The sequence below is a fragment of the Bactrocera dorsalis genome, chromosome 4 (assembly GCF_023373825.1).
Source record: "Bactrocera dorsalis isolate Fly_Bdor chromosome 4, ASM2337382v1, whole genome shotgun sequence".
Taxonomy (NCBI): Eukaryota; Metazoa; Arthropoda; class Insecta; order Diptera; family Tephritidae; genus Bactrocera; species Bactrocera dorsalis.
The window spans coordinates 67337485-67358156 of record NC_064306.1 but is presented as its reverse complement, the minus strand read 5'-3'; the positions used below and the strand labels follow the sequence as shown (position 1 = coordinate 67358156).

The following is a 20672-nucleotide window of genomic DNA, read 5'->3' as shown; positions in this document are numbered from 1 at the left end:
CATTTCTTGAGATGAATTGTTGTCCGAAGTTTTCCCTCAAAATGGCCATAGAATCGCGAGCTGTGTGGCATGTAGCGCCATCTTGTTGAAACCACATGTCAACCAAGTTCAGTTCTTCCATTTTTGGCAACAAAAAGTTTGTTAGCATCGAACGATAGCGATCGCCATTCACCGTAACGTTGCGTCCAACAGCATCTTTGAAAAAATACGGTCCAATGATTCCACCAGCGTACAAACCACACCAAACAGTGCATTTTTCGGGATGCATGGGCAGTTCTTGAACGGCTTCTGGTTGCTCTTCACCCCAAATGCGGCAATTTTGCTTATTTACGTAGCCATTCAACCAGAAATGAGCCTCATCGCTGAACAAAATTTGTCGATAAAACACATTTCGAACCGAACACTGATTTTGGTAATAAAATTCAATGATTTGCAAGCGTTGCTCGTTAGTAAGTCTATTCATGATGAAATGTCAAAGCATACTGAGCATCTTTCTCTTTGACACCATGTCTGAAATCCCACGTGATCTGTCAAATACTAATGCATGAAAATCCTAACCTCAAAAAAATCACCCGTTATATGGCGCCTACGGGTAGTAATGACCCTTTTCATCTATTATTGGCATTACCATATGTACATTATTGAAAGAAAATGATGCTCTCGGATTTTCAGGATCGAGGCTGTTGTTTGCCCAGCGCACAACTTCGCTAGGTGAGTAGTATAAAGCTTTATATATAACGGGTGATTTTTTTGAGGTTAGGATTTTCATGCATTAGTATTTGACAGATCACGTGGGATTTCAGACATGGTGTCAAAGAGAAAGATGCTCAGTATGCTTTGACATTTCATCATGAATAGACTTACTAACGAGCAACGCTTGCAAATCATTGAATTTTATTACCAAAATCAGTGTTCGGTTCGAAATGTGTTTTATCGACAAATTTTGTTCAGCGATGAGGCTCATTTCTGGTTGAATGGCTACGTAAATAAGCAAAATTGCCGCATTTGGGGTGAAGAGCAACCAGAAGCCGTTCAAGAACTGCCCATGCATCCCGAAAAATGCACTGTTTGGTGTGGTTTGTACGCTGGTGGAATCATTGGACCGTATTTTTTCAAAGATGCTGTTGGACGCAACGTTACGGTGAATGGCGATCGCTATCGTTCGATGCTAACAAACTTTTTGTTGCCAAAAATGGAAGAACTGAACTTGGTTGACATGTGGTTTCAACAAGATGGCGCTACATGCCACACAGCTCGCGATTCTATGGCCATTTTGAGGGAAAACTTCGGACAACAATTCATCTCAAGAAATGGACCCGTAAGTTGGCCACCAAGATCATGCGATTTAACGCCTTTAGACTATTTTTTGTGGGGCTACGTCAAGTCTAAAGTCTACAGAAATAAGCCAGCAACTATTCCAGCTTTGGAAGACAACATTTCCGAAGAAATTCGGGCTATTCCGGCCGAAATGCTCGAAAAAGTTGCCCAAAATTGGACTTTCCGAATGGACCACCTAAGACGCAGCCGCGGTCAACATTTAAATGAAATTATCTTCAAAAAGTAAATGTCATGAACCAATCTAACGTTTCAAATAAAGAACCGATGAGATTTTGCAAATTTTATGCGTTTTTTTTTAAAAAAAAGTTATCAAGCTCTTAAAAAATCACCCTATATTTATTTAGCGAGCCGCTTATTTCAAGACCGACGTCCGCTCGCAGCCAAACCTCTGGTGAACAGACATTGCAATTAGACGTCATCGAACATTTAAACCAAATATGTCGGAGTAGCTCCGCTTAAACCTCCTCTATTTTAGCCGTGGCCGCAGGCTCCAAACGGGTTGGCTATCGCATCTCATACAAGGGTTGCACACAATTCCAGAGTGCGTGAAGAAGACGCAAGTATAGGAATTGAGTATAGTCTTACACTTGTAACTGCTTACCCCATTACACGGCTTGCCTTAAAATCTAACGCAGAATCACTCTTCCCAACAGGTGATACTTTAGACTGAGTAGGCAATTGAAAAGTAAAATCCTCTGTCGGCCGACGAATAATGAACAAACTCTACAAGTCACTCATCAGATGTCGTCATCGTCCATGCCTTCGCACCTATAGACGTTACGAGTTTTCGAGAGAAAGATTTTGCGGAAGATTTATAGTCCTTTGCGGATTGGCAACGGTGAATATCGTATTAGATGGAACGATGAGCTGTATGAGTTATACGTCGACATTGACATAGTTCAGTGAATTAAGAGACAACGGCTAGGTCATCTTGTCAGGATGGTAGAGAACACTCCAGCTTTAAAGGTTTTCGATTGAGCACCCGATGGTAGAAGCAGCCAATCGCCTCCTATGTGCATACGAGTTTCAATGGGTCAGTACTAGAACTCAAGACGTCAATGGAGATCCAACTCGGTCTCTGGCCAAGGGAACCCCTTCTGGCTAGCTCATCGACTTTGCAGTTGTTAGCGAATCCGCTGTAACCAGGCAATCAATATAGTCTGATGAGGAAGTAACTTGATTCGAAGTGAATCCTCAACTCTTTCCTAGCAAAACGTCTACCGCCACCTTGATAACAGTCACTTCTGTCTGAAACACACTGCAGTGGTTTAGTAGACTGAAGCTAAGGTTGAATTCTAGCTTCGACTCATCTGTGAAAAAGTTCATTACGCCTCTTCTCCCGGCATTTCTGCCCATATACATATCCCTTGTCAGTATGTGAGCAGAGAAAAAGAAGCCATGAGTAGCCTCTGCGACGTAGTTTTTAGGGAAGCAGTTTAAGAAGGAGAGAATTTCGGCGTGTCTTTGCTCGAACCCCTTTATAAACCCAGATTCTCTACATAACACTTAGCGGCCATACGCCTTCCGACAATGTCCACGGGTGAAATATTGATACTCGTAATGGCAATAAGTGTTACCGTTGGTGTAGTCCGTAGTGCACGAGAGATAGCGATGAGAATCGCTCTTTGAAGACTCTCAAGCTTTTTAGCAAGTGCAAAAAAATCTTTTTATTTGGTATTTGGGAGCTATAGGATGTTTTGACCCGATTATCACCGTACTTGACATAAGGGCATGCTGTTATCATCAACGAATTTCATTAAAAGATCTGAGAAAATAAACGCTTTTTTCAGTAAAAAGTCAGTCATAGGCATTAGAGTCCACATATTCGGTATCTGGAGGCTTGAAGAGTAAATAATGATTCTCACACTTTTTAGAACTTTAAAACTTGCGCCAGAACTAGCAATTGTGACGGAGAAAATCGGTAAAAATTGGCGCTTAGCTCATTCATACAGCTATCTTGCTAATTACAATAAAATATTACACTTTAGTCAACTACAACAATAACAACTGTAACCTATATGAATAATAAACACAATACGGCAATTAACATACTTTCAAGGTAATCACACACCAATAAGAAACGATAAAATGGCGCATTTCAGAACACGATAGCCAAACACGAGCAACGATAGTACATATGTATGTATGTATGTACTATGTACATAGTCGGTGAAGCCTTACAAATGCTCTACTAAATTACACAAACACTTTCGAGCAGAAACTTAATTTAAACGCCGAACAATAAAAATTCAGTGCAAAACCGCAAGTTTTATTATTTACTTTTTCGTTTTTTTTTGTTTAAGAAAAACTTCACTTCTGTTGGCTGCTCTTCGATTTCTGCAAAGAATGCCAAAGCCTCTGTAAAGTGAAATTTTTTTGCTGACACACTGACCCAACATTACGCCGAGAAACGCTCATATTTCCACAGGTGCATAAATATATAAAATATAGTTTCTGCGTATGTATAAGCATGATGTGTATATAGTATATACTTCGGTGCATATCCGTCATTTGAAACGCTGCAGATACATATATATATTAATATTTAGTAGCCTTAAGTTAAGTAGGGGTTAGTAATCGACACAGTTTAAACCTACATACATACATATATACATACATATGTGTGAATATATGTATGGATATGTTATATATAGGGCATGCCTTATATACTTTTTATGCTTGAAAATTTGATAAAAATCATGCATATGGTCACGCTGTGTGTGCGTGCGCCTTAAGCCCCTTCATTTAACCGATCTAATATTGAAATATTTTGACGTAAACGTCACTACTACACACACACATACACATAATGCAATGTAATAGCTGTTTATGTACTTATACTCATAGCTCATTTAAGGGATTATAAAAAGTGTGCATGGAAATTGCATTGAAAATGGCAAAGCGAAAACGATCCTTTGTTGGGTAAGTTTTTTCCGACATTTGTTGTTGTTGTTGTTACTTTGTAATTCCTGCTTGCGTAAATGCTAATTATGCCCTTGTTTTATGCGGTTTTCCGCATTTTTACTTTTCCTGCATTACCGTTTTCTCCAAGTGCCAGAATGTGTGTGCATTGGTGTGCGTGTGTATATGTGTGTGCGTGTGTGCAATTTGTAGGTGCAAAGAAAAAACAGTTTGGTTGACCACATGGTTGGCATGCCAAATGTTTTCCAAACAATCAATAATAAGGTGCCAGCGCTCGGACTCAGCTGGATACGCAAAGCCGTTGTCTCTTTGAGTAGATAATAATTGTTTACCTTAAATATACATGACTTGATGCGCTCAAGTGGCAAAAAGTGAGATTTTTTGTGGCTTTTGCCGCACACTTTTTCCTTTTGATATTTGTGTCCTTTGCGAATTGTGAAGGTTTCTCGTATTTTTTTTTTGTAATGTCTTTGTGTATAAATATAAAAGTCAAAAGAGGATATCAATATGTGACTCAAATATGGATGAGTGGCATGGGTGAGGCATTTACGAGCAAATATCAATTAATGTGGCTAAGACGATAGATTTATGTAAATAGGAGGGAATAGAAAAATTATTGAAGAAATAATGAAATTCTTGAGATACATATGTGAGTTACATAGAATGATGAAGATTTCTTCAACTCTTAGAAAACATTTACGCAAATAAATTAATGTTTTTTTCAGCCGAAAGCCTATGATTCTAGCGCTGCGTACTTTAGTTTATATGATAATTTGTTTATTATGTAAGCTTTAATAAAATAAAATTAAATTAAAAAAAAAAAAATAATAATGTTTGTCAACTGCACTTAAGGGGTTACATGGGTTTATGGGTTTCAAAACACCATTTTTTTATCTTATTAATATCTACAACACCTCTTGAATATTGATCTGAATTTTCAAGTTGATCCGTTGAATAGTTTCGGAGATACAGCCGTGAGATCTTGGGCACTCGTGGCTAGCTAGGCTAAGTGCCGTCTTTAAACGCGTTTTTCCCGAAACTGTGTTTTTGAAGTCGCTTAGCACGATTTCTCGAGAAATACTCAACCGATATTCATGAAATTTTACACAGGTCTTTAAAATATATTTCTGAAAGACTAGGATGAAGGATTTTTTTTTCGAAATTTTCACTGAATTTTTAATTTTTTTATAAAAATGTCTGCCAAAATTCAATTTTCAGTTTTTATTACCTCATCCAAATTCTAAATTAAGATTTTAGCTAAAACACGTATTTTTTCACTTTAGATGATCCTGTCAGGAATGAAATTTTTTATTGAGAAAAAATATAGAAAAAAATTGTGAAAATAAGGCTGTTTTTTACCCGAGGAAGCCCTTGTAATCCCTTAAGTAGTGTACAACCATAAATAGAAATACCTAGTGTGTTGTGAATTTCAAAAAAACGATTTATCATTTTACATATATGTAAGTATACATATATCTCTTATTAACGTACATATTTGAGCATCCTCTCCGAAAATTTAAGCGTAATTCGGAAATTCGTTCCGCAGACATAACCAAATTTTTAAGAAAATTATTGACTTGGCGAAATCAGCTCTTAAAACTTAAAACGCGTTTTTCTCCGAGTCTATGAGGAAAAATTTCTAAGCGGTTTATTAAACAAAAAATGAGTTTTTCTGACTTACAACTGGATATAACCCTTTAAGAAGTTTATCTTCATAATTAAAGACATACTGGCCGAAGATCGGTAGATTGTTGCAAATTAATTAAGTTTGGTCTAAATGGGGTTTGAAAAAGATACGACTGTACTGAACTGAGTAAAAAAACTATGGAGTACTTTAGTTTAGATTAGGCCAAGTTAAGAGGTCGATTCTAACAAGAATTTCACTTGAAGAGCTTTGAACGCATATAACGTTTTTTTCCGTTCTGATACCTCAGAAACTCCTATAGACTGCATCATAAGACCTTTACAAATACAAAAAGCGCTTTGAGTATAACACAAATATGTTGAAACGGCTAATGCCAGTTTAAGCTATTATATGTCTTCTGGATTGTCGAAGGTAACTTTGATAACTAACGTTAAACAAGATTTTTAACCTTACTGTAGAAATGCGCACCAGACAGTATTCAGTAAAAAACTCCTACGACTGCGGCAAGACGAATTTAGTTCAACGCAAGTAGTTCTGTAGATCTGCCCGGGTTCTACTCTAGACCATCGACTTTGCAGTTGCCAGTGAATCCACTGTGACCAGGCACTCAAAAGAGTCTGATGACTAAATAGCTAGATTATATTTCTAGTGAGGATAGACACTCCTTGACTAGCTTTGAGCGAAAAGTTGGCGAGCTCAGTAATAGGGCTTCGCTGCCGGAGTGAATTCTCACCTCACTGAAAGAAGCTACACTTTGTAGCCGGACGTCTACCGCCACCTTAACAGCAATCACTTCTGTCTGAAAAACACTACGTTGGTTTAGTAGACTTAAGCCAAGATTGACGAAGAGCTCCTTACAAAACAATCCCCCTCCAACATGCCCTCCTATTTCCGGCTCAACTTTGAAAAAGCTCACTACGACTCTTCTCCAGAGACTTCTTTCCATTTACATATCCTTTGGTGGTATGTGTGCAGACGAGTGGCTTCTGCGACGCAATGATCCGAGTTTTCAGGAATGCAGTTTAAGGAGGTGAGAATTGCGGCGTGGACCCCTTCTCCCCCAGGTTCTCTAAGCCTTATAGAATACTTCGTAGCCATGTGCACGGGTGAAATATTAAAATGGCAAAAGTGATGAGAGCCGCTCAAGCTTTTTAGCATCCTTTTCCAACGCCCTCTAGTCTAAGATACCATAGACTACGCTTTCGTAGGATTAAAAAACTTCTATTGGGCGAATCCCTTATTTTTCGCTATAGCCCCTCTACAACAATATAAGGCAATGGATGTCTTCCTAACTCTCTCCTAAAAACTTGCCGTCCATGAAAGCTTTATATCAAGAATAAGCGCTGGGTCTTTCACCTTAACAACAGATTGAAGACGTGAACCCCTGAAAGAGGGGACGCACGTTTGAGACATTTATTCAATTTTGCAATACCAGAAGGCACCCAGAGACATAGTATACTAATTTGGAACAATAATCTATACTTCCAATGGGTCCTCTACATTTGCCTTCAATGGCTGACTACATCCATCGATAAACACCCTTTCCGAAAAGTTGTCTTATAATTCAACCTCAATGTAATAAATTTAACGGATCTAAAGGATTGAAAAAAATTAAGTACAGCGAATTAACAAATTCAATTATTGATAGCGGTAAGGTAATAAGGATGGAATGGAATGGATTTTTAGAAACTGATTCTAAGCGAGTTCATTTTTAAAAGAGCTGAAAGCCTAAAGCACCCTCCGAACAGTTGAGCAATTCTTATATGTATTGTATGTACATATGTATGATAACTTTTCAATGTGCTATAAGTACACTAAGCCTTCGGAGAATCTATCCATCCTACCATGCTTCTATGAGATTGAGTTGTATGAGCAGTTTTTCTTAACATTCCTAGAAATTAAACCCAAAACTGGTATGCTTTTACACACACTCGAACCGTTTTCTGCATTGACTTCTTAAATGCTTCTCCCATACTTTTATTATACCCTCAATGAGTGTTTTAACTTGTCCGATCTGAGCTGATTTGATATGGATGGATTGTTGTTGATCTGATGAAACTCTCACCATTATTCATTAAGGGATCATCACAATCACTCTGCTCTGGCGTTGCGGTTGTTCGTGGGTATTTTACGGCCGGTGATTGTGAGTCCATTACTTGCGACTTGTATAAAGCATGTTTGGAACTATGTGGAGTAGTAGTAGTTTTGGTAGTGGTAGTAGTAGTAGTGGTAGTAGTGATAGAGAAGGAAGAATATCTACGTGTCATTTGTGCCTTTTTACTCGCCACCAAACGCCCGCCACGGCCAGCAACATCGAACTTACTTGTCTTGGAGCGCGGTTCACGCGGACCATCAACGGTGACTTTTATAGCTTTGGCATAGGTGGCCACCTGTATTGGACTCGTATGTACGGTGATGGTAAGCGTAAAGCTTTTGCCTGAAAATATACAAAAACAAAAACAACAAACATATATAAATTAGTGTCGAAATAAAGTTTAGGCTTATTCAATTAAAGTGGCTTAAAGTGACTTTGGAAGAAAAAAAACAACAGCATACAATGTTAAAATATCCGACGCCGTTGCGTTCCGAAAGCAAAGTGCGAACGTAAATCTTCGACAATGTGGCAATATGTCAATCGTGTGACATGCAAATGGATTTAGCAGCTGAGCGACGGTGTTAAGACTACGGAAGGCTGCAACTGGCTGCCACATACACGAGTACGTGGCGATTCGACTGGCTTTAACGACCCCCAATCGACAGTCGGTGCCTTTGCCTTTGTTGAGCAACGCCAACATCCTGAAGGAATTACGCCTTATCCCGCCCCGCCCCGCGCTTTTTTGATGGGTAAATTAATTTAAAGTGATCATTACACGCGCCATAACAGCTGGCGGCACTGCTTGAAGCGGCAAAGTGGAGCATTTAATTGCCGAAAAGAAGCCCGCCAAGGGTGTGAAATGATTTTAAGGACTCTTTAGCGTGATTGGCAATGTTTTTGACAGCAACTAAATGGGAAAATGATGAATTATGGGTGAGAAAATTGTGGATACAATGTGCAACGTTACTGGGTCAACAAGCGTCAGTGGCAAGGTTCACGTTAAAAAGTGTTGAAAGGCTTTAAATGTACGTGTTAACGGTGTATTTTATTGTTTAAGAACTATCTTGAATAAATTTTATACCCAAATTTTTACGAACTTTGACTTCAATTTTGTTTGGTAGAATTTGTGGGCCGGTGGAGTCATTGGTCCATATTTCCGCAAATATGATGCCGGTGAGAACTTAACCGTCAATGGCGACCAATTTCGCGACTTAATAACCTACTATTTGATGCCTGATATTGAACCTTGGTTTCAACAAGACTTTCACTTTCCAATCAATTAATGGATTCGGTAAGCGGATAATTTCAAGGTTTTTGTTTCCTAGAGTCGATTGGCCACCAGGATCGCGTGATATCACACCGTTCGACTTTACCCTGTGGGGAAACGTAAAGTCTAAAGTTTATGTGCACAATCCCACTTCGATTCAGGCCGCGTGTCATTCCTCAGTTACCATCGAAATACTCGAGCGAGTCATCGAAAATTGGACTCAACATTTGAAATAGATAAACTTCAAAGTACAAGTGACAAGGAATGTTCTATCGAATGAAGTAAAACATTCACCATTAAATTTGAAGTTTCTGTGTTTTCTCTATAAAAAAAAACTAGTGAACCTCGAAATGGACATAACCCCTTAACATAACCTGAAAAAATTATTAATTTTTCTTTCTAAGAAAAAAGAAAATATTTTCAAAACTACAGAAAACCAGTAGTTAAGCCAATCTTAATAAAAAATCTTCACATTTTATTTCTGTTAAAAAACGAGGTAAGTTAAAAGTTTTCAAATAATTACACAAAATCATAGAAAACTGTCTACAAGCAGACAAACAGTCCAAATAACTAGGTGATTACAGCAGAAAAACTTATAATAAAAATGTTTTACCATTTGGAGGCGTTTTCAAATTAAAACTCCCGCTATTAATACTAAAAGCAGAAAAGGACCACAAATCAGATCAAAGGCAAAGGCAGTAAGCAAGGCAACTAATTGCACGGAGCAAACCAAATTACCAACGAAGCATTATTGAGGCTTCTTAACGAGCGCAATAAAGTTATTAACTACGCACATTTGCAACTGGCACGGGTCCATGCTTATAGCCCAAAGATTTTCGAAGCTATAAACGATAGCATTTGAAAGTGTGTGTGGACGAGGCGGCGAAAAACCAAAGCCGATCGATGAAGTTGTAAAGAAAATAACGCCGAATCGCGTTTGAAAGTACAATTAATAAAAATTATAGGTAAATAAATCAACCACACTACATAAAGGCATAGGTAAAATACATACAGCACTACATACAGACACAGGTATAATAATATAAGTTGTAGTAGGCGCAGTGGAGACAAGCGAAGCGGCGAAACAATGTTCCGAAGTTAAGAAAAATTGTGGAAAAGCGAAAAGAATTATTTTCAAAATTCGTGGCATTGTCCTAACAATGAAAATATTATTATGATGAGCTTACAAACTTACATATATACATAGGTATATTATATAGATCATATATACATGTATTATCCAATGTGTGAGTGTGTCTGATAGCTATTTGCTTGCGATATTCATCAAAATAAAACAAAGCCAGACAAAAGCGAAGATCAATGCTTACGCAGCCTTTGGAATAGAGACAACAAAAAATCACTCTAGAAAGGTAATAATCTAAATTAGTCATTCAGCGCCGACGCCAACAACCATCATCAATGGTACATTGGATCAGGAAAGCAATTCAGCGCTCTCAGAGCCGAATAACAAAGGAGCGTGCGAGCAGAAAATAACCCAAAAGGGGTAAGTATTTACATATATAGATCATATATGTATATGTATGTGTTTAACTACATATACACATAAGTATAATATACTCGTATATCCATCAAATGTGGAGTTAAAAATCAGTTCAGCAGATAAATCAGTGCGTTGGCATCACTTTACCACTTTACCTTGTTGTTGTTGCGCATTTTGTTTCATGTCATAGGGCAAGGTTGATTATCGCTTTTCAGTTTTGGCTTTTTGGTGGGGTGTTTGCCTTTTGAGTTTTATTTAGTTGTCGCGGCTCAAAGCCGCTTATTGATGACGCGTGTCAGCAGGCTCTCAAGCGCTCATTATAAGTGTAAGTACCGGCTATCAAAAAACAAGAACAAAACCAACATAACTCTTCGTGAAAAGACAATGATAAGCACACTCACCGCAACTAAGCTTTCTTCTGCGTGAAAAGAGAGTTTCTGCATTCTATACACAAGTCAAACTGCGTTGTGTGCAAACAAATTGAATTCATTAATCTTGTTAAGTTTTCGGTATTTCAAGCAACGCTCAAAAACTCATTGACACAGCAGCAGACATACATACATATGTATATACAATTATATTTTATATATTGTATGTACTAGAGCGGGTGTATGTTAACTCGTTGCTTTGCTTGGTGACGAGTTGGTGAAAGTATGCTGCCGCTAATGAGGACTTTGAGCATATTAGTCAAATATTTGACAAAATGAGATTTTATCAGCAACAGGATTAAGATTATCAAACAAATTGCGAAAGCAAAACATATTTTCTTTATGAACTGGCAGTGAAATTTACTGCAGAGAATCGAAAATTATTTTACTTAATATGAACGTCATTGAAAAAAGTTTAGTGAAAACAAATGAGAAAGGCCAAAGCCAGCGTTGAAAATAATGTTTTAAAACTACTATTGAATATACTTATGTGTGTATATAAAAAAAAAAAAAAACAAAAAACACAAAATAAAAATTTAAAATAAATTTTTTTTTATTTTTTAATCCCGAAAATTGTGGTTTAAAATAATTTTCAAATTTCGAATACCAAATACCGCATTGAAACTTTGAAAAAAAACTGTTTTCCAAAAATTAAATTGAAAATGAGAAATTAAAATTTCGATCACACATAACCGATAAAAATTACACTGTGATAGTCAAAAAAAAAGACAAGACCAAATTCGACGGTTTCCCCCTATTTCAGGTCCTACGAATCGAACTGCATCATTACTTTTTTGAGTTACAATCATGTAAGAGAAAGGCACATTTTTCTTCGGTCTCTAATGGTTCGGTTTTTTAATGTTGACATTTTTGGTAAACTTTCTTTGGCAAAGCTTCTCAGAATAAGTCCGTCTTTAAGTTCTTAGATGACTGTAAACCCCAAAATCAATGTTTTTTGTGTCCTTAAGACTTATTATTTTTTTCCAAGTTTATTCCTAATTAAAATTTTCAAAAATTGCGATTTTACAATTTTTAAATTCTGAAGTTTTTTTTAGGTTAGTCTGATAGGCCAATGAACCGCGCATAGACCAGTTTTGGTTCGTTGCGATACCAAATGGAGATTTTTTACAGCGTAGGCTTGCCAATGCGGGACTTGCGCACCAGATATGCTCCATTGTCTCTCTGGTGCCTTGCTCTAGACATTTCCTGCAGCCTTCTCCATCTATCAGCCACATTCTGCGTGCGTGTGCCGCAATCAGATATTGACCAGGTAGTATTCCGATCATGTTTCTACATTCTCTTCCATCGAGTGCCAAAAGGAATTTTGTGTACACTTTTTCATTGCCCCCGATGCTTTTTTGGCCTGGCACCCAGTAGAAGTGAAGTTGTTTGCTTCTGGCAACACTTTTCACTGCTGCCCAGCTATTGATACAATATCCAAAAATATCGTTCAGATCGGACAACGATAACATATACATATGTACATATTATGTAGCTGCCATATAAAGTGACGATTAAAATCAAAATAAAGCGAAGTTAATATTTTTTATTTTTCTTGTTTTATTATCTAATCGACAGGGCTTCGAATCGGTTACCCTTTACTTTCCACGCTTGCCTTTCAGAAAATTCTTCTTAGAGGAGGAAAGTTTTTGATTGCCATTCACTTGGGAGTGGCCAGAAACGATTCTTTAAATATGGCTTAAGCAGCTCAGGTTTTCCGGCCCTAGACCAAGTATCCTCTGTGTAGCCAAAGAACATTCGTTTGAAGGCAAGCTAAAGTGAGAAGGCGAATCATACCCGCCACGTAAAAAACGCCCCCAATGAAAAAGCACAAAAGCCGCGGATGAGAGACCCCTCTTTTGATGAAGACAATATTATTACAAACTTTATAAATTACCCAACTGAGTATTCAAATTGCCATCGTTAGTGGTGGTTTTGAATAAGCTTTTTTCATTGCAGCTTAAACGCTAAATTTCTCGCAATAAAGAAAATGACATTTGATGTGACTTGTGCTGGCGCTCAAGCGGCTGTCAGAAACACCAGCTGACCAGCGGCGGATTCTGTAACAAGTGACCAATGACAAAATGGTAATTTGTTGCGCGCATTCACACACTTTCCCCCAGCACTGGTAGTTGGTACAAAAAAAAAGATTGGAGTAAATTAAAAAATCTTATTTAGTCGCTCGCAGTCCTTGCAGCGGCATTATTATGCTCGTAATTATTGTTTTCGCTGTCGCGCATGATTAAATGTCAGTCCAATCAAAGGCAGCGGCGACCGTCACAACCGACATTTAAATAGTCACCAACAGACAGCAATAAGATTGCTTTGCTTACTGCGTAGTTACATTTGTATGTGTGTGTGTTTGTATGTACATATGTATGTACAAAAGTATGTATGTCTATATGCGACAATTGCTTTGCTGCTCTTTTCAGCGTTAACTGTGGAGTGTATTTACCAAACAATTGTAGTTAAATATTTACTTGGCTGTACTTGTGTAAAATAGTATGTATAACGGTGTGAGACATGAAATTAAAAATGGAGTTATGAAAACGATACTTCACGATGGGCACACCTAGTGTGAAATTTCGAAAAAAAATCTAATTATTTATGCTTGCATTTATGGAGAGGTTATGCCTGCAAATAGCAAACTAAAGTTTCAAATATTTTTTAATTACAGGCTTCTAAAGTGTAGCCCTCAATATTCAATATCGCTTCGCTCTATGGGCTCTTGAAAAGTAGCAAGAAGACCTTTTTGAGCCAAATTTTGTTCAGCGATGAGGCCCATTTCTGGCTCAATGGGTATGTAAACAAACAAAATTGCCGCATTTGGGACGAAGAGCAACCTAAAGAGATTCAAGAGCTGTCATCCAGAAAAAATAAGGGTTTGGTGTGGTTTGTGGGCCGGTGGAATCATCGATTCATATCTCTTTAAAATGCCGGTGAGAACGTAACCGTCAATGGTGACCGTTTTCGCGCCATGATATCCAACCATTTGATGACTGAAATTGAATCTCGCGATCTCTACTACATTTGATTCGAACAAGACGGCGCCAATTTGCACATATCGCATCAATCAATGGATTTATTGAGAGAACTCTTCGGTGAACAGATAATTTCACGTTTTCGCTGGTCGACTGATCACCAAGATCGTTTGATATCGCACCGTTAGACATTTTCCTGTGGGGATATATAAAATGTAAAGTTTATTCGAACAATCTCGCCTCGATTTAGGCCTAGAAGCAAAACATCACGCGTCTCATTCGCTAGTTACCATACAAGATATTGTCATAGAAAATTGGATGAAACGGATGGACCATCTGATACTTAGTTGCGGCCAACATTTGAAAGAGATGAACTTCTAAACATAAATGCCAAAGAATGTTATTTCGAATGATAACAAACATTCATCGTCAAATTGCAAATTTATGCGATTTTTCTTTATAATATAAACCTAGTTTTCCATACAATTTCTATCAGTTTTTTGATCCGGTCAAAGATCGAATTTTACCATACTAAAAACGTCCAAAATTTAGCCAATTTGTAAATTTTTGTTTTCTCGACTACAGGTAGGTAGATATGTAGGAGTGCTGCCCTCACGGGCTCAATTAACACTGATGTACTATCTTAAGACCTTATAATCGTGCTACCTCGTTTCATTACTTCTTCTCTGTACCTAGTACTTCCACTTGGAAGATGCTGGCTGAATTTTTTACACGGAAAGAAAAAGAGGTCTTTGCAGTATACTCTGTTGCCTACTTCGCAATCTGTTTCGGACCTGTTTGTATATGTAGTGGTAGTATCCTCCTCCTTACGGCTTAGAGGGTATGCTCAACCGAAATGGACTATTGAAATCTAACCTGGGAAGGATATAGTATGGTTTTTATCAACCGAAAGTGATTATTGAAAACTAAGCATCCTTCCAAGGTTAGTTAGTCTGATTTACTTAAGATGAGTTGGTTCAGGACGGCGCTATATCCATATACTTTCCAGGTCCAACCTCTTAATATTCTTCGAGCATAAGTACCAACAAGATCTTGCCGTTTTTTAACTACTTCTAACAGAGAATTATTTTTTGTGTTTTACCGACAAGGCCGGAACCACTGTATTAGTGAATGGCACTTTATAGCGCCGTTGGAGATTCCGTATAACTTCAAAATATTTAAATTTTTTCCTCAAAAAAAAAAATTGAATATTTTTTGTTCTCTCACATTGGATGTGGACCTTAAATGTTTCAATTATAAATAAATGAATACATTAGGTAGAGGTCATAGTACTTATACTCATTTATCCAAGTACCTAAATATATTTTTCGTATCATTAAATTCCAGCTTTCAAGTTAAAATTCTTAACAAATTTAAATTAATAAAAAAAATACAAAATAAAAAAAAAATTTTATAATTTTTTTATAAAAATTAGTAAAAAAAATTTTTCAAATCAGTATTTCAGTATAAATATTTTTTTCTATTTTGAACTTTGCTTATACATATGTAGGTATGTAATTGTATTTTGTTTTACAAATTAACATTTGGGTCTTATATACTAATCGCACCAATAAAATTTTAGTTTTAATTTTTTTATAATTCAAGTGAATTATGATTTTTTTCATTTTATTATCGATGTGATTAAGTAAACGACACCATTTTTATCCGCTTTTTATGCATTTACTTTGTTATCGTACTCAAACACACATGCTTTCAGTGCTTTCGGGTTTTTCTATTCGTTATCTCAATCCAAGAAATGTTAAGCCGCTAACCACAATATCAAAATTCTTAAAATTCAAAAATTTGATAAAATAAAATGTTTAAATTATTAATATTTAAAAGGAATTCCTAAAAACTTTATTAAGGTCCTTGACTCCACATAGTTAAAAAAAGGCAAGCTCTTAACTGCCACAAGGTCATAAGAACTCTTATATACATATGTACAATATATTAACGAACATATGTATGTGCCAGAGGAAATTTTTAAATCATCGAAGTTTGTACTTTCAAGGAATCTCTTTAGCAACAAAGTTGGATTCACAAAAAAAAAACCGTTCTAGAACGAAGTCGAGTAAAGGTCAAAAAAGAAACTGGTTGGCTGAGGATTCTATATTCGCCAAAAGCGTCATTATAAGTACCCAGACGTGACTTTATGAAGATGACGTCGGCACTGTCCAAAGCGAATGGTCAAAAATTAGCCGAAAAACGCAAAATTCGGTGAAGGATCTGAAGGCCGTACTTAACTTATAACAAGTGGGGGAAAATTTGAATAATTTTTAAATTGATTTAAGAGTCTATTTTAAAGACGATAATAAAGATTTGCAATCAAGGACTTGCAAATGTACTTTTTTGTCAGTCCGGTTCAATTTTGATCAGAAGACCACGCTCATTTACATAAATTATAAGGTCTGTTACGACTTAAATTAAGTTATTAAAATGCAATTTTGAACTCATTCATGCATAGAAAATTTAAGTATATGGTTTGCACAAAATAAATACGCCTCTAAAAGAGTTCAGTAGAGAGTAAAGAGTATTCTCCGCCCATTTTCAATTTGAGGGGTTTAATCGAATTTACATACAATATATAAATATATTTAAAATATTAATTTACTTCATGAAAAGTATCTCAAAAATGCAGTCAGCTTTCATAGTCCTTCGCCTAATTACCACCACCAACAACAACACTTTCGGCCAACTGTTACGCATGCCTTCTGGCCGTTGCGTGAATTTTCTAGTGCATTAATTGCCGGCTTGGGCCGAGAATTAGCGAGCGTTCGCGATGCAGCACACAACCGGCATGCACTTGCAGCATTTGCAACACGCTACCGGCGCGCTGGCACAGCCGTTGAATGGAATGAAGATGACATGTTGCAATCGCAGCGCAACAACAATGCCAACGTGCACACTTTAAAATCGATTATTGATGGCAAAAATTTGTGTTGCGTGTCAGAAGTTGCAAAATGTACAGCTATTCAGCAATTTCTGTAAGCAGCACGGCGGAGCACAACCTGAACGATCGCACGAACGCCAAGTGCGGCAACATGATGTCATAGGCTGACTGCGTGAATGACTGGTTGCAGCTAAGCGCATGGACACGTGATGGATGGAAGATGACAGTTGGTGCAGTTTTGGGACTACGACACGCTCTTCTGCGCTGCTGCAGAATTACACCTTGACGTACGACGCATGCAATTTGGACACTACGAAATTGGAAATATTTATAAGGGTTGTGAGCGGCACTAACAGGCTTGCAGGGAGCAAGGCAAGCGAGGAACCTCTGTGAATATGTAAAATGAGTTCAATAAGTGCCTGACCCCCTGGGGCGTATCGACATAATGTGACGACTTCTGTGAGTGAACCTCATTGAGTTTGTGCAGCTCAACACATACACATACATATAAATGTATATGTAATATCAGCAAGTGTCTACCGTTGCACGCCCGTTCGTTCAGTTAGCATTCGTTTTATTCGTGCCTATTTATTTGTCTCACTTAAGGTGACGCAAAATGCGTTTTCGCATGTGAGAAAAACCAAGCTCAAGTTGCTTGCAGTAAACACTTGTGCGCCCACAAAGCCGAAAACGCTTTGACGGAAGTTAAACGCTGCCACAGTGGCTCATTATTGACTGCTGAAGTTGCTCCTGCCGCTGCTTCTGATTTTCACAATTTCTTTTTTTTTTCAATCTTATTCTCTTAAATGTATTCATTCTTTATTTGCTGTCAATCACTCACCTCGGCCGCTGCGTCCCACAAAGCGCAGATCATTAAACTTGGCCACATGCTCCTTCATCGTCGCCTGGCAGTTCTTCAGCTCCGCACTGCAGTTCTCATCGTTGCCGGCGCGTATCGTCACCGTCGTGCCGTCGCCGACCTCCACGAGTGCCACCACTTTGAAGGAGTTGGGCAGCGTTTTGTTGGCACGCCAGTGCGGTGGCAGCTTGGAGCATAAGAAATATGGATTGCTGGTGCGTACTGAAAGATTAAACGATATTTTGTTGTTGTTAGTTATTAATTAAAATGCTTGATTAATTAATTATGTGCAATTTCCATTAATATGATTTAATTATAGTGCGAGTGCTTGGCGTGTTGTTGACAAGCGTTGTCCTGGACAACATTATTGAATGTTAAGCATCGGTGATGATAATATCACTAGCTTACTGCAAAACCATCACAACTTGAGATTTGTGAGTTTTGAGTTAATTATGCAAGAATGATCATACATACAACTTTTTGTTGTATCAAAATTATTTGTTACTAACAGTAAAAGTATGCGTGAGAAATGTACTACTGAGTATGAGCAAAAAATAGTAAGACTTTGTTCACAATTTTAGAATACTTCGAAATCTAAGTCGTGCCCCTCAAAGTAATCCCCCTTGGCCCCAATACACTTCTACCAACGGGTTTGCTCGAAACAGTTGTAAAAGACATTTTTAGGAATAGCCTTCAATGCTCGTAGCGATTCACACTTAAACTCTTCAATTGACGGTTTCCCCGGAGTGGTCGTTTCAGTTTGCTGAATAGCCAGAAGTCACACGGAGCTAACTTAGGCGAATACAGTGCTTGCGGCACGATATTGCTTGAAAATTTGCCGAAGACTCCCGAAAAGTCAATGCATTATGTGACGGTGCTTTATCGAGCTGCAATAATCAAGAGTTATTGGCCCATAATTCCGGCCTCTCTTAACGAATATCTTCACGCATACGGCGCATAACACTCAAATAGTACCGTATTCCTTGTTGAGAGTTTTGGCCAGTCGGAAGATACTTGGACCTCGAGAATCGAAGGAAACTGTCAACATAATCTTGATTTTTGACCTGCTTTTACGTGGTTTTCCGGCTTCGGCTCACCTTTGTCACGATATTCGGCCGATTGATCGTCTATTTCCGGGTCGTAAGCATAGATCCAAGACACATAACCAGGAATAATGCATTTCATGACATCCTGGTAGTCGGGAAGCATTGTTTCACAGACTACTAGACGCTGTTTTTCGAAAAAAAATTATGTGATTTTGGAAACAATCGTGCTTTCAGTTTTCTTAAACCAAAATGAGCTTTCAAAATGGATTTTCACAGATGTTTTCGATGTTCCAAGGATGTCAGTAAGATCTCTGACTGTTAATCGTCTATTGTAAAGCACTAATTTCTTTATTGTTATTGTTATGTGTCCATTAACAGTTGATGTTGATAGCCGTCCTGGACGTGGTTCGTCGTCAACGTGTTCCCGACCCTGTTTGAACAATTTGTACCAATCAAGAGGATTTGCTCGCGACACACAATTATTACCAAAGGCCTTTTTCAACATTCTGAACGTTTCGGCATCAGAATTCCACAACACAAAATTGAATGTAACTTCTTTGTGGAATGATTTCACTCATCGGAAAAATCGCTGAATGCACTTTATGTAATCTAGTGATTCTTTTTATCTGACATTTGGTACAGATGTCATTGACAGTCAAACCAACCAAGAAAAAAATATGTCGACGAATGTCTTTTCGAGCAATTTTTAAACTAAAAAATCTTACTATTTTTTACCCACAGTAGTATATGCCGATATTATGTCTTAAAAACTGAGGGATACTTGAATAGTTCGAACACTTTTTTCCCGAATTAGCAAATTTTAAGTTTTGACGGACTTGTTGACATTTTTAGTTAATTTCTTAATGTCAACTTCGTCCCTTTGGGCAAAACACACGGACAGTCGGTTTCCAAAAGCTTTTCTTCAGACTAATGTTTCACCAATGAATTCACCATAGATAGGAATAAGTGGTAATAACACCAGATTCGGACTATCATATACAATATGTATGCTGAAAGCATAAGAACAAGCCAACCTAGCAACTAAAGATTCTGGCGAGTCACTATCGATACGAGTATGTGTGGCCGATTGCTTCCTTCTGTCGATCGAATATTAGCAGTAGAGGTTCGAATTGAGAGTTTGGCTGTAGAAGAGCTGCTGAAAGTATATGCAGCAAACTCATAGCAAAACCTCCCTGACCGTTAATGCTTGGTCGCCTCATCGCGATTCCACCACGACCATTTTTGCTTGACTCTGAAAAGACTTTTAGTATAATTGTAGAAGATGGGAGGAGGGGTGACACGTATCAAAAAATATCTGAAAAATATTCCATTTCGATCGGAGGAGCAAGAAAATTTTTTGAAAACTTCAAGAAAAGAAACACATACAGGACTCAATATGTTGAAGGTCTAAAACTCAAAATTTTCATATATGCTTAGCGACTGATATGAAGAAAAGTTGCTGAAAATCCTCAAATTTCATTGAGGGAGTTGATTGAAAGTTTTGCTTAGGCTGTTTCCATTAGTGAAAGAGGAAATCACGAACATTTGATTTGAAGAAATACATATCTTGCAAAAAAGTCCTATGATTTACATTGCGAATAGGAAAAAGAGAGTGAAGTTTACAAGGCATATATAAATATGCCAACCAATTTTTGGGATAAAGTAATTTGGTCTGATTAAGCACAGTGCATATAGAACAT

The 20672-nt window shown here is 37.6% G+C and overlaps 1 protein-coding gene across 2 annotated transcripts in view; it reads right to left on the bottom strand.

Moving 5' to 3' along the window:
- Positions 1-20672, bottom strand: part of LOC105233319 (protein lozenge) — a 44882-nt gene that overhangs the window by 15461 nt on the left and 8749 nt on the right. The window contains exons 2-3 of one of the 2 annotated variants that reach the window (XM_049455079.1): positions 17909-18148; positions 8229-8342 (exon numbers count right to left, since the gene is read on the bottom strand). In XM_049455079.1, coding sequence (XP_049311036.1) covers positions 8229-8342; positions 17909-18148 — 354 coding nt within the window. Of the gene's footprint in view, positions 1-7970; positions 8343-17908; positions 18149-20672 lie in introns of both variants that reach the window. The other variant, XM_049455078.1, reaches the window with a different exon arrangement.